Source organism: Strongylocentrotus purpuratus, unplaced genomic scaffold (genome assembly GCF_000002235.5).
Source record: "Strongylocentrotus purpuratus isolate Spur 01 unplaced genomic scaffold, Spur_5.0 spur5_contig_822, whole genome shotgun sequence".
NCBI lineage: Eukaryota > Metazoa > Echinodermata > Echinoidea > Camarodonta > Strongylocentrotidae > Strongylocentrotus > Strongylocentrotus purpuratus.
Genome location: NW_022145527.1, coordinates 343,102 through 367,801, shown reverse-complemented (window position 1 = coordinate 367,801; position 24,700 = coordinate 343,102). Strand labels below are relative to the sequence as shown.

The 24,700-nt window shown below is 38.8% G+C and overlaps 1 protein-coding gene across 1 annotated transcript; it reads left to right on the top strand.

The window, feature by feature from the left end:
* The first annotated feature begins 4,692 nt into the window (after positions 1-4,692).
* On the top strand, positions 4,693-5,959 carry LOC115922560 (neuromedin-U receptor 1-like). Its single transcript, XM_030981585.1, has 2 exons — positions 4,693-5,393; positions 5,857-5,959. Exons 1-2 carry the CDS (start codon positions 4,693-4,695, stop codon positions 5,957-5,959), a joined length of 804 nt encoding a protein of 267 aa, XP_030837445.1.
* Positions 5,960-24,700: the final 18,741 nt, after the last annotated feature.

Sequence of the window (24,700 nt, the reverse complement as noted above, 5' to 3'; positions counted from 1 at the left end):
ATCGCAGTCCATGAATTAGGATCTCATCTAGCTAGTCTATTTAATTGCATTTTAAAGAGGATCATCACAATGAATGAAAGTACGGAATCAGCTCTTTTTGCACATCATCAATTTGCTGGCAAAATAGTTGTCATGGTATGTATTACTCCTTTCCTACCTTGCATCGTCGTCAGCAACGCCCTGTTAATGTTAGCAGTTTACAGACAGTACAGCCTCCGAACACCAACAAATGCCATTATTGTGAGCCTTGCTATCTCTAATCTCCTCGACGCCCTTGTTGGGATTCCACTGTATGTGTATGCAGCCGTCTTTAAATTCGATGCATTGTGCTTAGCTGAAGAAAATACTCCTTACTATGCCCTACCCCTGAGTGCACTATCTAGTGTTTCGTTTTGTCACATTGTGGCGTTGACTGCAGATCGATTCATAGCTGTTACGAAGCCGTTACGTTATGCCAGCCTGGTGACGTTTAGACGCATTGCCATAGTCCTGGGATGTCTTTGGCCTCTTACTATTGTGTCTGACACCGCCCGATCTTTTAACTTAGCGCATGGATCACATACAAGTCACGACCAGCAAGAAAGAGACTGTGGGGCGCCTTTACCTGGGACATTGAACGTAACCTTCACCTAGCTGGTTGATGGTTTGCGTGACCGTGATTTCAATGGTTGCGCTGCTTGCCATCAATGCTTTGATTCTTCACATCGCAGTGAAACAAGCGAGAAAGATTGCGAGTCAAAGAGTGATCATTCAGTTCCAACAGCAGCAACTCCCAGTACAAGATGACCGATTGAAAGCATTTAAGACTATCTCCCTTGTCGTGACAGTCTTCATTATCTTCTGGTTTCCGATTCCCCTGTATTTCATATTACGGCTTACAACGTACCTATCACCGTTTACTATTATGGTATACAATAATTCCTTCCTGGTATTGCATACCGCAAATTTGGTTGTTACTCCTATCATCTACGGCTTCAGAGATCGGGCTTTTCGAAAGGCCTTTCAAAATATCTTGCGTCAATTTTTAATAACGTAGTAGTCTTTCGCAGTTCGTCGTAACCCCTTTGACGCCATTTTAGCGTGTGATCTATCCATTGTCACATCAAAGGAGCACCTTTTGTCCTAGAAGAAACTTTACATTTTTTTGCAAAACATTACGTTACTTTAGTTTGAGAACCTACAAACCTGACCGATGGCCTGTCAGAAGTAGCCGAATAAGCAGTATCTCTAACTTGGTTCATTGCATATGCTTGCCTTAAAAGTTGCGAACGCGTTCATAATTTTAAATATGAAGAGCCTCGCAGCAAGCAATGGAATTGACGATGTTTTAGGGTTTTCTCATTTGCATGCTTCCTCGTTGGTGTAGCAAAGCCCTTGGTGCGTGGGCTAGATGAAGTGAAAACGACCCGACTTTGATAATAAGATTATGAGTGGAAACGATAAATCTGATTTAAATGAGATTTAATGTCAGTGGCAGTCAGCCTGTTTGATTATTGTAGCAAGGGACAAAGTAATGTGTCAAACGGATATCTAGGCTAAAATGATGTGAAACATAATTATAATCATCCCCCGCAATATGGTGCTTGTTTCTGTAATTATTCATAGGTGATGAGCAAATATTGGACAATCATAACTTCTCCGGGGGTAGAGGAGCATGTATGTACTGTAATTGCACATTCAAAGGTCAATTAAAACCATTTTTTTTCGGTTTGGTTGTCTCGTATCCTTAGATTCTGAATAACCTGTTCTGTTGGTCACTTTATGCTTGCACTCTATAATTTTGATGCTTATTGTGCACAAACCTGTTCATTTGCGTTGTATTAAGATAACAAATTCTTGAATTAAGCTGTCATTTAAATCGAATGAAATCTATTCATGATCATAATCAGGATCCATTCGTGTTTCTTAAGATCTCATGTGTCATTGATTTGTTAAGTGCATTCTCATATTGAAAGAACGTCAGTAAGCATTGATTATCATTGACACAAATTGCTATTTATTCTTGATGCCATATCAATATATATATAGTTAGGAAAACAAAATGGCCTTTGTGGTCTTCTGTGGGTCTTTTCTTTAACATATTTCATTATATTGTTCGTAGTGGGTTTCTTAGAGCTAACGAACATTTATAGCCAGAGTGATTGTTGAAATGCAAACAAACAATGATGGACCCCTAAAACATAAAATGTAAGCACTTTGGGTACAGTGTATAAAAAGATCAGTCGGTGACATCGTCTAAGTATCAAACTTGACTTAGGAATCCGACTGAAAAACATAAAGCGAGTTGAACACCATTTGCCTGTTGGATTCGTCTGTGTGCAATACAGTATAGTATGATGGGGTTTGTGTGTCCCGCCTTCTCTCATGCCTTTGGAATTGATTACAAATATTCATCAAATAGCACTACAACCACATGTATATTTGTTTTGTATGATATTATATAACATCAGTCTTAAAATATTCATGAAATATTGGTTGTAAACTTCTTCAAATTAATTGCTGTTTTTAATCAACTGTCCGGACACAGTGGCCCGAATTCACAAAGGAGATCTGTCGACAAACCTCCTTTGTAAATTCGGGCCACAACGTCTGGGTATAATTAATGGGGATGAGAATCATAGTAATGTGAATGAGCCGAACCATATTTCGTGTGTAATGAAGAAGGCCAAATCAAGAGAGAGAGAGGGAGAGGGAGAGGGAGAGACAGAGAGAGAAAGAGATCAGATGGAGTGTGTGCGTGTGTGTGTGTGTGCTTGATATATATATTTATATATATATATATATATATATATATATATATATATATATATATCTTTATAAATATCAATATAGATTACTTTGTAATTAGGGAGTCTTCGTCAATTTTTTTTGTCGAACGAATATGTTCTCTTGACAACGTCAGTGCTGTCGTGAGTGTTTCTAAACATGCTGAAGATTGTATACAAATAATACATGCTTGCGAGTGCATTAGTGAGTATGCACTGCAACGAGTTTAAATCATATTAGGATACTGAACGAGCTAAAAACATTAATTATTTGTTTATTTGATGGGTCTACAATATGAGTTTATTGTCGGGAAATTGACGGTTGTTATCACCAAAATGCACTCCTCGAGTCTATCCTAAACATCAATGCACACACACGTGATCCATTTCGACGCATCTCATTGGCTACATTCTTGGACCCATTTTATATTTCTTCATAAAAAGGCATGACGGTACTTCAACGAAGACCAGGAACACCATTAACAACCGAGTAAGAGAAAGTGCCTTTAAGTCCTCTCCGGGTGACTTAGTAATGAGGAATAGTGCCTTACCAAAGGACACTATATAGCCCATCAATTATAACTTAGGCTCGAACCCGGGAATCCTCGATTACGAGACCACCGCCCTTTACCACTGAGCCATCGCGCTTCTTTAATAACTTTTGGCATTGGCTCGTTCCAGTTTCATTACCAGATTTTGTTGACTGGATTTCTATGAACAGCGTAGGTTTTCTTTCATACGACGTACATCATTTTTATTCCATTTTAATTTAGAGAACAGCTCAATGTTGGATAGCCAGGCAGAGATTATATCTGACAACCTAACACGAGTTAATAACCGTGATGCCTCTTAATTGAACACTTTGTCAGTATACAGTCACTCACATTACACGGTGTATGGCGGGAAGTGCATGATACGCTGTCGGAAGATGTTCCATTTTGGGACTGCCATCGGCTCAATCATCGGACTAACCAGAAAACAAACAACCTTGCACTTAAATTCAGTTCTTTAAAATGCCATTAACAGATTTTAATCTTGTTAATGTGCAGATATTACCCAGCGAATACTTTTGTCTTAATTAGCTTGGCCAGTCCTATATCGTGAGAGATTCAGATTCATCGCAGTCCATGAATCTACACTGTTGGTCATAATGGTGGAATAATTATTTTTACCCCAGTTAAGGGAAGGATTTAAAAAAAATATTTATTTCTAATAGATCTAGATAATGGCATACATTCTCAGATTTTATTGAATATTAATTTGCGAGTGTTTGTTTTGCGTGACTCCTAAATCATATGTGTGCTCCTATGCTAATCAGCTAGGGAACCTACGTGTGGCCATGCCTTGAACCATAATGCATGGCCCTACAGAGGAATTTTTCCTGTAGGGGGCCGGGGGAAATGCAATGAATTATTGATAATTTATTGCATTTTCTTCGTTTTGGGGGATTTGTGGAAGGGGCCGCGTACCCTAGCAAACACTGCGTACAGTCATGATTCAGGGGCTAAGCAATGGCCTTGTTACTGTGAGGCCCCAGGATAAAAATCGTGTCAATCAGCTATATATTAGTGCTCTTTTGTGAGGCATTAATCCTTATTACTGTCAATTATGACTTAAGGACGTAGGTCCCTTAGCTGATTAGCATAGCAGCACACATATGATTAAGCAGTCACGCAAAACAAACACTCGCAAATTAATATTCAATAAAATGTGAGAATGTATGCCATTATCTAGATCTATTAGAAATAAATAATTTTTAAAAATCCTTCCCTAAACTGGGGTAAAAATAAATATTCCACCATTATGACCAACAGTGTAGATATTTACTAGTCTATTTCATTACATTTTAAAGAGTAGCGTCACAATGAATGAAAGTAAGGAATCAGCTCTTTTTGCACATCATCAATTTGCTGGCAAAATAGTTGTCATGGTATGTATTACTCCTGTCCTACCTTGCGTCATCGTCAGCAACGTCCTGTTAGTGTTAGCAGTTTACAGACAGTACAGCCTCCGAACACCAACAAATGCCATTATTGTGAGCCTTGCCATCTCTAATCTCCTCGACGCCCTTGTTGGGATTCCACTGCATATGTATGAATCCGTCTTTGAATTCGATGCATCGTGCGAAAAAAATACTCGTTACTATACTTTACCCTTGTATGCACTATCTGGTGTTTCGTTCAGTCACATTGTAGCGTTGACTGCAGATCGATTCATAGCTGTTACGAAGCCGTTACGTTATGCCAGCCTGGTGACATATAGGCGCATTGCCATCGTCCTGGGATGTCTTTGGCTTCTTAGTATTTTGTTTAACACCGCCCGATCTGTTAGCTCAGCACATGGATCACATACAAGAGTAGACCAGAAAGCAACGGACTGTAGGGCGCCCTTAACTGGGACGACAAACGTAACCTTCACCTGTTTGTTAGTTTGTGTGATCGTGATTTCAATGGTTGCGCTGCTTGTCATCAATGCTTTGATTCTTCACATCGCAGTGAAACAAGCGAGAAAGATTGCGAGTCAAAGAGTGATCATTCAGTTCCAACAGCAGCAACTCCCAGTACAAGATGACCGATTGAAAGCATTTAAGACTGTCTCCCATGTCGTGACAGTCTTCATTTTCTTCTGGTTTCCGTTTCCCCTGTATCTCATATTGCGGCTTACAGCGCACATATCACCTTTTACTATTATAGTATACTTCCATTTCTTACTGGTATTGCATACAATAAGTTTGGTTGTAAATCCTATCATCTACGGCTTCAGAGATCGGGCTTTTCGAAAGGCCTTTCAAAATATCTTGCGTCAGTTTTGAATATCGTAGTAATCTTTCGAAGTTCGTCGTAACCCCCTGCATGACGCCATTTTAGCGTGTGATCTATCCAGTTTCACATGAAAGGAGCAACATTTGACCTGGAAGTAACTTTACATTTATTGCAAACATCATTTCATTTTAACGTAAGAACCTGCAAACTACAAACCTTGCTGAGGGAGGGCCTGTCAGAAGTAGCCGAACTAGCAGTAGCTCTAACTTGATTCATTGCATATGGTTGCGTTAAAAGTTGCTAACGCGTTCTTAATTCTAAATATTTAGGGCCTTGTCAGCAAGCAATGAAATTGACGATGTTTTAGGGGCTTACTCATTTGCATGCATCCTCGTTGCTGTAGCAAAGCCCTTGGTGCGTGAGCTAGATTAAGTGAAAACGACCCGACTTTGGGGTCTGATTTTGTTTTCGGGGCTCAGGGGCTAAACACAACGGCTACGACCAGGCTGACAATCTTTTTATCAATGACTGTATTAGTCTAAGGGGCTAAATGTTATGGATAGAGTAGGATGACTATTTCGGGACAGGTTACCAGACTATTTACTTCTCAATGATGCCGCGAGTGCAACGAGCTTCAGAGCTTGTTTTAACGCATAACGTAATTCATGTGCATCCTTAGCATCATCAATATATGTATATACACGATTCATCAAGATGATAAGTGGAAACGATAAATGAGCAATCTGATCTGAATAAGATTTTATGTCAGTGGCAGTCAGCCTGTTTGATTATTGTAGCAAGGAACAAAGTGATGTGTCAAAAGAATATCTGGGCTGAAATGACTTCAAAGTAAAACGTATAATCATTAATTTCCCGCAGTCTTGTATCTGAGAATTTCAATACCTTATGAGCAGATATTGGATAGTCATGACTCCTCCGGGGTTAGAGAAGCATGTATGTACTGTAATTGCACATTCACAGGTCAATCAAAGCCATTTTATTTAGAATTGTTGGTTTTCTGTAGCCTTTTATTCTGAAGAACCTTCTGTTGGTCACTTTATGCTTGGAATATATAAGTCCAATGCTTAATGTGCGCAAACCCGTTCGTTTGCGTTGGATTAAAGATACTAAATTGATGAATGAAGCTGTAACTTTAGTGTGACATAATATATGCCCCAGTCACTCCGACTTCATACTGATCGCTTCCTTGCCATTGTGGTAATGTAATTCAATATATATTAAGCAATCTCTTGTTGGTCACGTCATTGTGACTGAAGCTCAAATGTATATATTCACTGTTGACACTACTGGAATTGCCTAAGCTTAATCTCCACTTGACCACGACACCTCTGCATAATATACCCCAGTCACACCGCCACTACGACTTCAAACTGATCGCTTCCTTGCCATTGTGGTAATGTAATCCAATGTATATTAATCAGTCTCTTATTGTGACTGTATATTCACCAATGACACATAATCATCATTGTGACATGCAAAATGTACTGTGTAACTCAATCAAAATGTCAAAAATCCAACTCTTTACTTTACCCACAGAAAGATAATAAAACTTTGTGACCTACTGAAGAGAATTTGTCTCAGTGTTTCATCATTTTTGTTTAAAAATCTCTATGATAATTGTAACATTCCAATTTTATTTGTAGTAACTAGTATGTACAGCACATTGTGACTTTACATTATGACTCAACGTCCTTTTGAGCCTTCCAAAGTAGTTTCGAAATGATTAGCCTTTAAATAGCTCCCAGTTTTATACCACATGAAAATATCAAGGTATTTTTGGTTTCAATTTCTAGCATATGTAAAATTCTAAATGCGGACATGATCACACTCCATGATCTGACTACGATCCGAATTTAAGGGACTTTGTAACAGCATCTCATATAAACATTCAAACATTTAAAATCTTAATCACCGAGGATCTGGAAAATCATAATGATTGACAAATCTCAATCTTAAGGGATTTTATTCTTCCTTGGAGGGGGAAAGGCTAAATCGGCTCATAATCGTAATGAAACCAGAAGTGTACATTTTTACGTAATTCTTGAGATTTTGAAAATATAGGCATTACTGCAGTAGTTCTTACAGATTGAGCCTGCACAATCTTCAGATCTAGCCGCTTGAACCTGTTGGACGCAACTCGAGATACTTCCGAGTTGAGCGCTGCGAAACTCTCTGTCTCTATGACGACATACAAAGAGATTGAATCTTAGCTCTTGAACTTAAAGGACGTAGCTTGAAATAGTTCGAAGAAAAGTGTACGAAACTCTCTGTCTCTACGATGATATTTCAAGGGAATACATCTTAGCACTTGTATTTGTTTGACGTAGCTCGAAATATTTCGAGAAAGGTGTTGCAGAACTCCCTATCTCTATGATGATATATGAAGTGATTGAGTGTGGCAGCAATAGCTACTGCTACTAGGAAACAAAGATTTAGATATGCCACAGAGGCTTCGTCCGCTAGCGGCGTTACCTGAAGAGTGAAGAACACGATGTATGGAGACCAAGAGGACACAAGGACACCGACTATGATGCCAGTTGTCTTGACCGCTTTGAGCCTGCGCTCCAGCGCTTCCGGTGCGACGTGGTTATTTTGACCGTTGCTTGTTTGAATCGCTATGGCTCTTGCCTGCTTGACAGCGATATGCATTATGTGGAGGTTAGAGACAACTATCAACAACAGTGTAAGGACCAAAAATGAAATGATGGCCAAGCAGAAGGTTACGAACCCGAAGCTATAGCGCGGTTCTCCTCTACCGCGGTTGGCATTTGGAGTTTAGGTTAGGTCAATGTAACCGCGTAATACGAGAAAGATCAGACTTGAAGTCCAAATGGACGCTATCGCGTAACCAACGCGTTTCGGAGTAACCAATGCGTTTCGGAGTAACCAATGTGGGATATTCAAGCGGTTTTGTTACCGCGACGTACCGGTCTACGGTCAGGACAACAATGTGGAGCAGTGTACCCGAACACAAAGTGAAAAGTGGTAACGTTAGCAAGTCCGCCATGATGGGGTCCACTTCTTTTGCGAGAATGCTGCTGGGTAGGAGTTAAGAGCAAGAGCCAAACTTGTAGCCATATCATTCACTGCAAGACTTGTGAGGATATAGTTCGTCGGCGTTCGTAGATTGTAGTTTTTGTAAACGGCCAAGAGGACGAACAAATTCCCAATAATGATGAACGGTGCCAACGTACCTATCACCGTTTACTATTATGGTATACAATAATTCCTTCCTGGTATTGCATACCATAAATTTGGTTGTTACTCCTATCATCTACGGCTTCAGAGATCGGGCTTTTCGAAAGGCCTTTCAAAATATCTTGCGTCAATTTTTAATAACGTAGTAATCTTTCGCAGTTCGTCGTAACCCCTCTGGCGCCATTTTAGCGTGTGATCTATCCATTGTCACATCAAAGGAGCACCTTTTTTTTCTGGAAAAAACTTTACATTTTTTGCAAAACATTACTTTAATTTAGTTTGAGAACCTACAAACCTGACTGATGGCCTGTCAGAAGTAGCCGAATAAGCAGTATCTCTAACTTGGTTCATTGCATATGGTTGCCTTAATAGTTGCGAACGCGTTCATAATTTTAAATATTAAGAGCCTCGCAGCAAGCAATGGAATTGACGATGTTTTAGGGTTTTCTCGTTTGCATGCTTCCTCGTTGGTGTAGCAAAGCCCTTGGTGCGTGGGCTAGATGAAGTGAAAACGACCCGACTTTGATGATAAGATGATAAGTGGAAACGATAAATTTTTAATCTGATTTAAATGAGATATCTAGGCTAAAATGACGTGAAACATAATTATAATCATCCCCCGCAATATGGTGCTTGTTTCTGTAATTATTCATAGGTGATAAGCAAATATTGGACAATCATAACTCCTCCGGGGGTAGAGGAGCATGTATGTACTGTAATTGCAAATTCAAAGGTCAATTAAAACCATTTTATTTCGGTTTGGTTGTCTCGTATCCTTAGATTCTGAATAACCTGTTCTGTTGGTCACTTTATGCTTGCACTCTATAATTTTGATGCTTATTATGCACAAACCTGTTCATTTGCGTTGTATTAAGATAACAAATTCTTGAATTAAGCTGTCATTTTAATCGAATGAAATCTATTCAGGATCATAATCAGGATCCATTCGTGTTTCTTAAGATGTCATGTGTCATTGATTTGTTAAGTGCGTTCGCATATTGAAAGAACGTCAGTAAGCATTGATTATCATTGACACAAATTGCTATTTATTCTTGATGCCATGTCTAGTTAGGTAAACAAACTGGCCTTTGTGGTCTTCTGTGGGTCTTTTCTTTAACTTTGTTCTTTATATTATTCTTAGAGGGTTTCTTAGATCTAACGAACATTTATAGCCAGAATGATTGTTGAAATGCATATAGACAATGATGGGCCCCTAAAACATAACATGTAAGCACTTTGGGTACACTTTATAAAAAGATCAGTCGGTGACATCGTCTAAGTATCAAACTTTACTTAGGAATCCGATTGAAAAACAAAAAACGAGGTGAACACCATTTGCCTGCTGGATTCGTCTATGTGCTTAATAGTATAGTATTATGGGGTTTGTGTGTCCCGCCTTCTCTCATGCCTTTGGAATAGATTAAAAATATTCATCAAATAGGACTACAATCACATGATTATTTGTCCTTTATGATATTATATAACATCAGTCTTAAAATATTTATGAAATATTGGTTGTTAACGTCTTCAAATTAATTAATCAACTGTCCGGACACAGTGGCCCGAATTCACACTTTGTGAATTCGGGCCACAACGTCTGGGTATAATTAATGGGGATGAGAATCAGAGTAATGTGAATGAGCCGAACCATATTTCGTGTGTAATGAAGAAGGCCAAATCAAGAGAGAGAAAGAGAGAGAGAGAGGGGGGGGGGGGAAGAGATAATGTGGAGTGTGTGCGCGCGGGTGTGTGTGTGCGTGTAAGAGAGAGAGAGAGAGATCTATATATATCAATATATATTACTTTGTAATTAGTGAGTCTTCGTCAATTTTTTTTTTTAGGACCCAAAAATGTTGGTTTTACATTCAGGTTCTCTTGACAATGTCAGTTCCGCGAGGCTATCGTGAGTGTTTCCAAACATGCTGAAGATTGCATACAAATAATACATGCTTGCGAGTGCATTAATGAATATGCACTGCAACGAGTTGAAATCACATTAGGATACTGAACGAGCTGAAATCATTGATTATTTGTGTATTTGATGGGTCTACAATATGAGTATTAAGTCGGGAAATTGACGGTTGTTATCACCAAAATGCACTCCTCGAGTCTATCCTAAACATCAATGCACACACACGTGATCCATTTCGACGCATCTCATTGGCAACATTCTTGGACCCATTTTATATTTCTTCATAAAAAGGCATGACGGTACTTCAACGAAGACCAGGAACACCATTAACAACCGAGTAAGAGAAAATACCTTTAAGTCCTCTCCGGGTGACTTAGTAATGAGGAATAGTGCCTTACCAAAGGACACTATATAGCCCATCAATTATAACTTAGGCTCGAACCCGGGAATCCTCGATTACGAGACCACCGCCCTTTACCACTGAGCCATCGCGCTTCTTTAATAACTTTTGGCATTGCTCGTTCCAGTTTCATTACCAGATTTTGTTGACTGGATTTCTATGATCGGCGTAGGTTTTCTTTCATACGACGTACATCATTTTTATTCCATTTAATTTAGAGAACAGCTTAATGTTGGATAGCCAGTCAGAGATTATATCTGACAACCTAACACGAGTTAATAACCGTGATGCCTCTTAATTGAACACTTTGTCAGTATACAGTCACTCACATTACACGGTGTATGGCGGGAATCGCATGATACGCTGTCGGAAGATGTTCTGCCATCGGCTCGATCATTGGACTTACTAGAAAGCAAACAACCTTGCACTTAAATTCAGTTCTTTAAAATGCCATTAACAGATTTTAATCTTGTTAATGTGCAGATATTACCCAGTGAATACTTTTGTCTTAATAAGCTTGGCACTATTTTGTGAGACAATCAGATAAATCGCAGTCCATGAATCTGGATCTTCACTAGCCTATTTCATTACGATTGAAAGAGTATTATCGCAATGAATGAAAGTACGGAATCAGCTCTTTTTGCACATCATCAATTTGCTGGCAAAATAGTTGCGATGGTATGTATTATTTCTTTCCTACCTTGCATCATCGTCAGCAACGCCCTGTTAGTGCTAGCAGTTTACAGACATTACAGCCTCCGAACACCAACAAATGCCATTATTGTGAGCCTTGCTATCTCTGATCTCCTCGACGCCCTTGTTGGGATTCCACTGAAGGTGTATGCAACCGTCTTCAAATTCGATGCATCGTGCTTCGCCGAAGAAAATACTCCTTACTATGCTTTACCCTTGAGTGCACTATCTGGTGTTTCGTTTTGTCACATTGTGGCGTTGACTGCAGATCGATTCATAGCTGTTACGAAGCCGTTACGTTATGCCAGCCTGGTGACGTTTAGACGCATTACCACTGTCTTGGGATGTCTTTGGCTTCTTAGTATTTTGCCTAACACCGCCCGATCTGTTATCTCAGCGCATGGATCACCAACAAGTCAAGACGAGAAAGAAAGGGACTGTGGGGCACGCTTAACTGGGACATTGAACGTAAACTTTACCTGGTTTTTATTTTGTTTGATCGTGATTTCAATGGTTGCGCTGCTTACCATCAATGCTTTGATTCTTCACATCGCAGTGAAACAAGCGAGAAAGATTGCGAGTCAAAGAGTTATCATTCAGTTCCAACAGCAGCAACGCCCTATACTAGATGACCGATTGAAAGCATTTAAGACTATCTCCCTTGTCGTGACAGTCTTCATTATCTTCTGGTTTCCGATTCCCCTGTATTTCATATTACGGCTTACAACGTACCTATCGCCTTTTACTATTATGGTATACAACCATTCATTCCTGGTATTGCATACAATAAGTTTGGTTGTTAATCCTATCATCTACGGCTTCAGAGATCGGGCCTTTCGAAAGGCCTTCCAAAATATCGTGCGGCAATTTTGAATAAAGTAGTAATCTTTCGATGCTCGTCGTAACCCCTCTGACGCCATTTTAGCGTGTGATCTATTCATTATCACATCAAAGTAGCACCATTTGTCCTGGAAGTAACTTTACATTTATTGCAAAACCTTAATTCATTTTAACGTGAGAATCTACAAACTACAGACCTGACTGAGGGCCTGTCAGAAGTAGCAGTAGCTCTAACATTGTTCATTACATAATGGTTCTCTCAATAGCTGCGAACGCGTTCATAATTCTAAATATTAAGAGCCTTAAGTCAGCAAGCAATGGAATTGACGATGTTTTAGGGCTTACTTCTTTGCATGCTTCCTCGGTGTTGTAGCAAAGCTCTTGGTGCGTGGGCTAGATTAAGTGAAAACGACCCGACTTTGGGGTCTGTTTTTGTTTTCGGGGCTCTGGGGGCTAAACACAACGGCTACGGCCAGGCTGACAATCTTTTTTTTTTTATTAATGACTGTATTGGTCTAAGGGGTTAATGTTATGGGCAGAGTAGGGTGACTATTTCGGGACAGGCTTCTAGACCATTAACTGAAATAAATATGGTCAATATTGAATACCCGTCGTACCCGAGGCGTTATTCCGAATGCGTCATTACAGACGCTAATCGGGACTTGTGAGGACAATTTGCACATGCATGCCACCCGCCAGAAAGATCAACGCAATGTTTCCACCGTTCAATTTGCATTGATCACCCGATGTCATTCTCAATTGGCGCGACAAAAAAAACGGCCTCAAAAAAGCTGTTGCGTTTTTTTTTCATTAACGTGTGCAACAAAGGATTTACGCGTATTTACTGAGCGCCGTGCTAGAAGATACACATAAATGAGAGATGTATGGAACTTTATCTCGTCTTTAAAAAAAAAACATCCGCAGTTTTGCCGCGTCATAATGATCTGAACGAGCCTTTACTTCTCAATGATGGCGCGAGTGCAACGGGTTTCGAAGCTTGGATTAACGCATAACATAATTTATATGCATCCTGAGCACCATCAATATATAGGGTAGGTGTATGGATTTGGAGACCCTTAAGCACATTTGCATAATTTACATAAACAGGAAAAATGTTACACATACAGAAAGTTTTGTATTCTCTTCAGTAACTTTTTCTCTTTATTTGTTAACAAAATTGTGGTCATGATGTAACTGATTAATAAGATAACAATGATTAATGACTTCATCACCAGAGGTCTCTCATTACCTACATGTGAAGGTAATAAAGGACAGTAACAAATCAAGACATTTAAAATACAATTTGAATGAAAATGGGATTGTTATAGTTAGTTCAAACACCTTTTGAAAGAGATATATGCAGCCAATGAACTTACTTTACTTTTGAAACGATTTTATAACAATGTGACCCAAAACATTTCTATACATGGACAATTAACCAACAAGCATCGGGTCATTGACTGTCCTCGGCATACTCGACATTCACAACAAACTACCCCATCTCTCTCTCTCCCTCTTTCTCTCTCTTCAAACTTCTCTCCTTCTTTTTTTCTTTTGACCTTCCCTTTTCTCTCTTCTAGCATGTACTTGTATGATGATTATTGTTGTCTCGCCGAAATCTGACTCTCTTAATTTTCATCAATGTATTACATGTAATTAGGAATAATATGTTTATTCAATTATGATCATTCCATTCCCTGCTCTCTCTCTCTCTCTCTCTCTCTCTCTCTCTCTCTCTTCCTTTCTCTCTGAGCCACCCCTAAATATCTGCATACACCACAACATTCAATGAAAATTGTGTTTTTATATCAGAGCAAAATGTTACGATCTAAATTGGTTACCTTGGTCAATTTTGCCAATTTTCTCGGAGAAAGAGCACATTGTAGTCTTCAAAATGAATTGGATATATTATGCAGTAGTGTTGTTAAAGCCACAAATGGCGCTATAGCAATATTGGAGCCAATACAGACAGAGAGTGATAGGTTCAAGCTTGGTGATTTCCAATTCCCTGCGGTCTCCAATTCCCTACACCTACCCTACACAATTCATCAAGATGATAAGTGGAAACGATACATGAGCAATCTGATCTGAATAAGATTTTATGTCAGTGGCAGTCAACCTGTTTGATTAATGTAGCAATGAACAAAGTAATGTGTCAAATGGATATCTAGGATAAAATGACATGTAACATAATTATAATCATCCCCCGCAATCCGGTGCTTGTATCTGTGATTTTTTATAGGTAATGAGCAAATATTGGACAGTCATAACTCCTCCGGGGTTATAGTAAGTACTGTAATTGCACATTTAAAGGTCAATTAAAGCTATTTTATTTAGAATTTTTGGTTTCTGTAGCCTTTGATTCTGTAAAACATTTTGTGGTCACTTTATGCTTGGACTATATAATTTCAATGATTATTGTACACAAACACGTTCATTTGCGCTGGATTAAGATAATGAATTAAGCTGTCATTTTAATCTGACAAAATAATAATAATAATAGTTCGTCCTTATATAGCGCAGATATATATCATTACCCCGGTCATCGGATTCATGATTATCCGCACACAATGTATGCACATTCTCCACTCCCTGGGGAGCATTACAGCCAGTCGCCATTTTACAAACGCCACTTGCTAATCAAACAACATTAGCTTTCGTATCCTACCGGGTACCCATTTAACACCTGGGTGGAAATTGGCAAATGTAGAAGGTAAAAGGACATTAGTGCCGCGGCGGGACTGGAACCGCGGACCTTGTAATCCACAGACCGGTGACATATCCACTCGACCACGATGACACCTCTGCATAATGTACCCCAGTCACACCGCCACTCCGACCCCAAACTGATTGCTTCCTTGCCATTGTGGTAATGTAATTCAATGTACAGTCAAACCTGTCTATAGCGACCACCCAAAGGAAACATAACAAGTGGTCTTTGTAGACAGGTGGTCTTTGTAGAGAGGTTCCTTCAGTACATGCTTCAATGAGAAACCATTTTCAAGGGAAACAACAAATATGGCCTTTGTAGACAGGTGGTCTTTGTAGACAGGTGGTCAATAAAGCAGGTTTGACGGTATATTAATCAGTCTCTTGTTGGTCACGTCATTGTGACTGAAGCTCGAATGTTTATATTCACTGTTGACACATGACCCATAATCATCATTGTGAAATGCCAAATGAAGTATGAATCTTAATCTAAATGTCAAAGAACCCATTCTTTACTGCATGTACCTACAGAAAAATAATAAAACCTCGTGACCTACTAAAGATATTTTTTTTCAGTGTTTTATGTTTCATTACAAAAAACTCTATCATGGTGATTAAAACATTCCGATTTTATTTGTAGTATGCACAGCACATTGTTGCTTTACATTATGACCTAACGTTTTTGCTGCGCCTTTCAAAGTAGTTTCGAAATAATTAGCCTTTATACACATGTAGCTCCCAGTGTCGTACCATTTGAAAATATCAAAGTTTTATTGGTTTTAATTTCTGGCTTTTGTAAAATTGTAAATGCAATAACGAACATGATCTCAGAGGCATTTTAAGCGCGGCTCACACTCCATGACTACGAACCGATTTTGAAAGACTTTTATATAAGCATTCAAATATTTGGAATCTTAAAGGGACTTGCTAACATTGTTCAGATGAGAGATAGTGGTGCTAAGGTAGTGACTTCAATGCTGAATATACAATTATCTGAAAATTTGAGTGAAAACGGATCATTTTTAATGATAAAAATTGGGAAAAACTGATCCTATCGATTCCTGAATTATCCCAACTATATTATTAAAATTTTAGGTGAATGTAAATCGTCACAAAGTAATAAATTGGCTCTACATATATACCATTCCAGACATTTTTGTAATAGCCTGTGTCATGTCTTTTTTTCATGGAAAAACGGTTGGGAAAACTCAAAAATGGTTTGGAGAATTTACTTTTAATCACTGTTAGAGGGTGTTGCACCGTGACGCCTTCAAAGAAAATCATAGATATCTTCGTGGTTTGAGAATTTGTTCAGGATTTATTTGCATGTCAGAGGGCTAGTACAGTAGAAGGAATATACAAAATAAAATTTTATACACAAATTAAGCAATTTTTTCATCAACCTTCAACAATGTCACCGAGTCACTTTAATAACCGAGGATCTGGAAAGTCATATGATTAACAAAATCTCAATTTCAAGAGATTTTATGCTTCCTTGGAGGGGGAAAAGCTAAATCGCCTCATAATCGTAATGACGTCAGACCAATACTGCGATTGTCTACGATTTGAAACCGATTCCGCTTTTATTCTGACAATAGTTAAATGCACTAAACTTCCGGTTGTTAATATTCTTATCATTGTTTAGAACCTAAATCAGGAGGATAGTAGTTGTTTAGATCGCCACATCTAATACAACCGCGCTTTCTACGAAAATAGGATCGCAGGAGGAACATGTAGTGTCAATTAAAGATAATTTCAAATTGCCTAAGGAATAGAAATCACGTTTAGATATTTCAATAGGGGACGAACAAGCTATTGGAATTGCCTAAGCTAAAAAGTTTTAAAAAAACGTCGTAGCTCCACGACCATTCGATAACACCGATAAGCTTAGTTCATAACATCAACATATTTCAAAATAACATCAATGTCAAACCAGTAAATACATGGTTCTGAAAATATACAATGAGCAATTAAAAAAAAAAAAAAATAAATCGGTGTGAATCTGCGTCTTTTAAGATATTTAACATCTAGTTATTATAGCGGTAGTTCTTACAGATTGAGCCTACATAAGATCTTGGCGCTTGATCCTGTTAGACGCAGCTCGAAATACTTCGAGTTGAGCGCTGCGAAACTCTGTCTATGTGATGACAATTATGAAGGGATTGAATCTTAGCTCTTGAACGAAAATCTCTGTCTCTACGATGATATATGAAGGGAATAAATCTTAGCTCTTGAACTTAATGTATGCAGCTCGAAATATTTCGGGGATATATGAAGAGAACACATCTTAGCACTTGAATTTGTTTGACGCAGCTCGAAATATTTCTAGGAAGGTGTTGCGGAACTCCCTATCTCTATGATGATATATGAAAGGATTGAGTGCGGCAGAAATAGCTATTGCTACCAGGAAACAAAGATTTAGATAGACCATTGATGCTTTGTCCGCTAACGGCGTTAAATGAAGAGTGAAGAACACGATATATGGAGACCAAAAAAACACAAGAACACCGACTATGATGCCGGTAGTCTTGACCGCTTTGAGCCTCCGCTCCACCGCTCCCGGTGCGACGCAGTTATTTTGATCGTTGATTGTTTGATTCGCTATGGCTCTTGCCTGCCTGACGGCGATCTGCATTATGCGGAGGTTAGAGACGACAATCACCAACAGTGTAAGGACCAAAAGTGAGACGATGACCAAGCTGAATATTACGAACCCGAGGCTGTGCGGCTCTCTACCGCGGTTGGCATTTTGAACTTCGTTTAGGTCAATGTAACCGCGTAATACGAGAAAGATCAGGCTAAGTATCCAAATGGATGCTATCGCGTAACCAACGCGTTTCGGAGTAACCAATGTAGGATATCTAAGCGGTTTTGTTACTGCAATATACCGGTCTACGGTCAGGGCAACAATGTGGAGCAGTGTACTCGAACACAAAGTGAAAATTGGTAACCATAGCAAGTCCGCCATGTTAGGGTACCAGGTCTTTTGCGAAAATACGGCTGGGTAGCAGGCAAGAGCAAGAGCCACACTTGACACCATATCATTGACTGCTAGACTTGTTAGGATAAAGTTCGTCGGCGTTCGTAGATTGTAGTTTTTGTAAACGGCCAAGACGACGAACAAATTCCCAATAATGATGAACGGCGCCAGCACAGCCATAATTGTCAACATCAGCGCAAAGAAATACCCACTGTCGTGCAGGTTTTCGGAATAGGTGGAATTCGTCATTCTTACCTCATTCTTTCTCGGTAAAACAATCTACTTTAGCTCTTTCTATCCTTCTCGAATGAGGATACGATGTATTATATTTGTTATTTAGCGCCTCGCTTTCGGATGTAAGCCGGTCGAAAGCCAATAAAACTTTTCCGCTGTCCGTCGCGAATCAAACGCCAGACTTGACACACACGAGTGTCTCAACAGATAGTTCTCGTAGGCACCGACATGGGCAGTCTGTTTGGTACGCATAAATAAATAAATCTTGCGCTATGCTGGGTCTGTGTATCTGGTTCACTGGATAAGTATCAATCTTACATCCGTGTGACCATTCAAGCTATCATCTGATGACGTACATGTCCGCGAGAAATACAGACACGGATGCGTAAGGGGCGTATCCCATTCTGGAGTGCGGGTTGCTAAAACTCTTAAAATATATAGATACCTCTGATATATATCTTTCTTTTGCTCAATATACCCTACCCTTCGACTTAAAGAGCTGAAGCAGTTCCTGAAATCATATTCCAGACAAACAAAAATAAATTAAGTCAACATTTTCAGAACTCTTCCCCTTCTTTTGGAAATCCTGGATCAGTCCTGACAAGGTAATCGTAGTCAATATCATGAAATGCGAAAACACAACATCTCCTGAATAAAGTAGGATCTGTCCTTCACGCGTCTTTTACATATTTCTTCTGATTCCGAAAATTAATGATACTGAACCTGTCGGAAATGTTTTGATGATGGAGCGAGGGCATTGACAGCATTCAATTCGTTCGTGCTACAACACGAAATGATCCATGCTCCCTCTCCTTCCCTTTGTAAATTTGTACCAGAAAGTTGATCCTTGATCGCTTGCCAGCATGCTAAGTGGGCGCATTTCAAAAGTAATTATACCTGCGTCATATATCACAGTTCAATCATTTTTATTTTGAAAAGCCGAAGTTTAGACCATGTAGTTCCATACAGTAACAAAATTGCGCATTAATATATAAGACTACACAATACTTTGACTTTCTCGTGTCTTTCATACATGTTTTTATCGAGACCTTGCGATAGAAGGTTTTTTTAATATGTAAAAACCGTAACAAAAGCAGTATCAGTCAATCCATTCCAGTTATTAGAAATCAATCCTAGAATTTCATTAGATGTCACTCCATATCCGTCCTATAGTCTCACTTTCTCACAGTCTTTTCCACTTTCCTCATTTGAAAAAAATTTGATGCCAGCAATATCGAATTTCACGTAGATATTATAGGTCCAAAGGCCTTATTGCAATTACCATTTTTGAGCGACAGCCTGTTAATTATGAGGTGTTGATAATACTTGTAACTCGATCCTCATGAAAGAATTGGAAATCGAGGAAGGGGGTGGGGTGGCACAATTGCCTGGTGCCCCCTTTTTTAAAGGAATGTAGTATACAATTATTATTATTATTTACTTATTTCTTATTACTATTATTATTATTATTATTTTTATTTTTAAAAATTTTATTTATTAATTAATTAATTAATTAATTAATTTATTCATTTTTTATTTTTTCTAATTTTTTTATTTTTTTATTTTTTATTTTATTTTATTTTTTATTTATTTGTTATTATTATTATTATTTTTTTTTTTTTTTTTGGGGGGGGGGGTGGGTTCTAGTACAACTAATTTAACTAGAGGGAATACAATATCGCACACACAAAAAAGCATATTATTATGAGTGAAATTAGAAGGGAAATCGATCAAAGAATAAAGAATACTTATCAAAAACATTACATAGATTCATAGTGAAAAGTTGATTTTTAGTGCTTCAACTACATGTCGATCGCTGAAACCATAGAGGCATTACCTCATAAGGTGGAGTGTGTGCAACGAGTTGAATCACATTAGGATACTGAACGAGCTAAAAACATTAATTATTTGTTATTTGATGGGTCTACTTTGAGTACTGAGTCGGGAAATTGATTTTGTTATCACCAAAATGCACTCCTCGAGTCTATCCTAAACATCAATGCACACACACGTGATCCTGTCGACGCATCTCATTCTAAACATGCTGGACCCAGATATTTCTTCATAAAAAGGCATGACGGTACTTCAACGAAGACCAGGAACACCATTAACAACCGAGTAAGAGAAAGTGCCTTTGAGTCCTCTCCGGGTGACTTACTAATGAGGAATAGTGCCTTACCAAAGGACACTATATAGTCAATTATAACTTAGGCTCGAACCCGGGAATCCTCGATTACGAGACCACCGCCCTTTACCACTGAGCCATCGCGCTTCTTTAATAACTTTTGGCATTGCTCGTTCCAGTTTCATTACCAGATTTTGTTGACTGGATTTCTATGAACAGCGTAGGTTTTCTTTCATACGACGTACATCAATTTATTCCATTTAATTTAGAGAACAGCTCAATGTTGGATAGCCAGGTAGAGATTATATCTGACAACCTAACACGAGTTAATAACCGTGATGCCTCTTAATTGAACACTTTGTCAGTATACAGTCACTCACATTACACGGTGTATGGCGGGAATCTCATGATACGCTGTCGGAAGATGTTCTGCCATCGGCTCGATCATTGGACTTACCAGAAAGCAAACAACCTTGCACTTAAATTCAGTTCTTTAAAATGCCATTAACAGATTTTAATCTTGTTAATGTGCAGATATTACCCAGTGAATACTTTTGTCTTAATAGCTTGGCACTATTTTGTGAGACAATCAGATAAATCGCAGTCCATGAATCTGGATCTTCACTAGCCTATTTCATTACGATTGAAAGAGTATTATCGCAATGAATGAAAGTACGGAATCAGCTCTTTTTGCACATCATCAATTTGCTGGCAAAATAGTTGTCATGGTATGTATTATTCTTTCCTACCTTGCATCATCGTCAGCAACGCCCTGTTAGTGCTAACAGTTTTCAGACATTACAGCCTCCGAACTCCAACAAATGCTTTTATTGTGAGCCTTGCTATCTCTGATCTCCTCGACGCCCTTGTTGGGATTCCACTGAGGGTGTATGCAACCGTCTTTAAATTCGATGCATCGTGCTTCGCCGAAGAAAATACTCCTTACTATGCTTTACCCTTGAGTGCACTATCTGGTGTTTCGTTTTTTCACATTGTGGCGTTGACTGCAGATCGATTCATAGCTGTTACGAAGCCGTTACGTTATGCCAGCCTGGTGACGTTTAGACGCATTACCATTGTCTTGGGATGTCTTTGGCTTCTTAGTATTTTGCCTAACACCGCCCGATCTGTTATCTCAGCGCATGGATCACCAACAAGTCGAGACGAGAAAGAAAGGGACTGTGGGGCACGCTTAACTGGGACATTGAACGTAAACTTTACCTGGTTTTTATTTTGTTTGATCGTGATTTCAATGGTTGCGCTGCTTACCATCAATGCTTTGATTCTTCACATCGCAGTGAAACAAGCGAGAAAGATTGCGAGTCAAAGAGTGATCATTCAGTTCCAACAGCAGCAACGCCCAGTACAAGATGACCGATTGAAAGCATTTAAGACTATCTCCCTTGTCGTGACAGTCTTCATTATCTTCTGGTTTCCGATTCCCCTGTATTTCATATTACGGCTTACAACGTACCTATCGCCTTTTACTATTATGGTATACAACCATTCATTCCTGGTATTGCATACAATAAGTTTGGCTGTTAATCCTATCATCTACGGCTTCAGAGATCGGGCCTTTCGAAAGGCCTTCCAAAATATCGTGCGGCAATTTTGAATAAAATAGTAATATTTCGATGCTCGTCGTAACCCCTCTGACGCCATTTTAGCGTGTGATCTATTCATTATCACATCAAAGTAGCACCATTTGTCCTGGAAGTAACTTTACATTTATTGCAAAACCTTAATTCATTTTAACGTGAGAATCTACAAACTACAGACCTGACTGAGGGCCTGTCAGAAGTAGCAGTAGCTCTAACATTGTTCATTACATAATGGTTCTCTCAATAGCTGCGAACGCGTTCATAATTCTAAATATTAAGAGCCTTAAGTCAGCAAGCAATGGAATTGACGATGTTTTAGGGCTTACTTCTTTGCATGCTTCCTCGGTGTTGTAGCAAAGCTCTTGGTGCGTGGGCTAGATTAAGTGAAAACGACCCGACTTTGGGGTCTGTTTTTGTTTTCGGGGCTCTGGGGGCTAAACACAACGGCTACGGCCAGGCTGACAATCTTTTTTTTTTTATTAATGACTGTATTGGTCTAAGGGGTTAATGTTATGGGCAGAGTAGGGTGACTATTTCGGGACAGGCTTCTAGACCATTAACTGAAATAAATATGGTCAATATTGAATACCCGTCGTACCCGAGGCGTTATTCCGAATGCGTCATTACAGACGCTAATCGGGACTTGTGAGGACAATTTGCACATGCATGCCACCCGCCAGAAAGATCAACGCAATGTTTCCACCGTTCAATTTGCATTGATCACCCGATGTCATTCTCAATTGGCGCGACAAAAAAAACGGCCTCAAAAAAGCTGTTGCGTTTTTTTTTCATTAACGTGTGCAACAAAGGATTTACGCGTATTTACTGAGCGCCGTGCTAGAAGATACACATAAATGAGAGATGTATGGAACTTTATCTCGTCTTTAAAAAAAAAAACATCCGCAGTTTTGCCGCGTCATAATGATCTGAACGAGCCTTTACTTCTCAATGATGGCGCGAGTGCAACGGGTTTCGAAGCTTGGATTAACGCATAACATAATTTATATGCATCCTGAGCACCATCAATATATAGGGTAGGTGTATGGATTTGGAGACCCTTAAGCACATTTGCATAATTTACATAAACAGGAAAAATGTTACACATACAGAAAGTTTTGTATTCTCTTCAGTAACTTTTTCTCTTTATTTGTTAACAAAATTGTGGTCATGATGTAACTGATTAATAAGATAACAATGATTAATGACTTCATCACCAGAGGTCTCTCATTACCTACATGTGAAGGTAATAAAGGACAGTAACAAATCAAGACATTTAAAATACAATTTGAATGAAAATGGGATTGTTATAGTTAGTTCAAACACCTTTTGAAAGAGATATATGCAGCCAATGAACTTACTTTACTTTTGAAACGATTTTATAACAATGTGACCCAAAACATTTCTATACATGGACAATTAACCAACAAGCATCGGGTCATTGACTGTCCTCGGCATACTCGACATTCACAACAAACTACCCCATCTCTCTCTCTCCCTCTTTCTCTCTCTTCAAACTTCTCTCCTTCTTTTTTTCTTTTGACCTTCCCTTTTCTCTCTTCTAGCATGTACTTGTATGATGATTATTGTTGTCTCGCCGAAATCTGACTCTCTTAATTTTCATCAATGTATTACATGTAATTAGGAATAATATGTTTATTCAATTATGATCATTCCATTCCCTGCTCTCTCTCTCTCTCTCTCTCTCTCTCTCTCTCTCTTCCTTTCTCTCTGAGCCACCCCTAAATATCTGCATACACCACAACATTCAATGAAAATTGTGTTTTTATATCAGAGCAAAATGTTACGATCTAAATTGGTTACCTTGGTCAATTTTGCCAATTTTCTCGGAGAAAGAGCACATTGTAGTCTTCAAAATGAATTGGATATATTATGCAGTAGTGTTGTTAAAGCCACAAATGGCGCTATAGCAATATTGGAGCCAATACAGACAGAGAGTGATAGGTTCAAGCTTGGTGATTTCCAATTCCCTGCGGTCTCCAATTCCCTACACCTACCCTACACAATTCATCAAGATGATAAGTGGAAACGATACATGAGCAATCTGATCTGAATAAGATTTTATGTCAGTGGCAGTCAACCTGTTTGATTAATGTAGCAATGAACAAAGTAATGTGTCAAATGGATATCTAGGATAAAATGACATGTAACATAATTATAATCATCCCCCGCAATCCGGTGCTTGTATCTGTGATTTTTTATAGGTAATGAGCAAATATTGGACAGTCATAACTCCTCCGGGGTTATAGTAAGTACTGTAATTGCACATTTAAAGGTCAATTAAAGCTATTTTATTTAGAATTTTTGGTTTCTGTAGCCTTTGATTCTGTAAAACATTTTGTGGTCACTTTATGCTTGGACTATATAATTTCAATGATTATTGTACACAAACACGTTCATTTGCGCTGGATTAAGATAATGAATTAAGCTGTCATTTTAATC

Excerpts from the sequence above, each read along its gene's own strand:
- LOC115922560 (XM_030981585.1), top strand. The coding sequence starts at position 4,693 with ATGGTATGTATTACTCCTGTCCTACCTTGCGTCATCGTCAGCAACGTC. Across the intron at positions 5,394-5,856 it reads ACAGTCTTCATTTTCTTCTG|GGCCTTGTCAGCAAGCAATG; the intron begins GTTTCCGTTTCC and ends CTAAATATTTAG.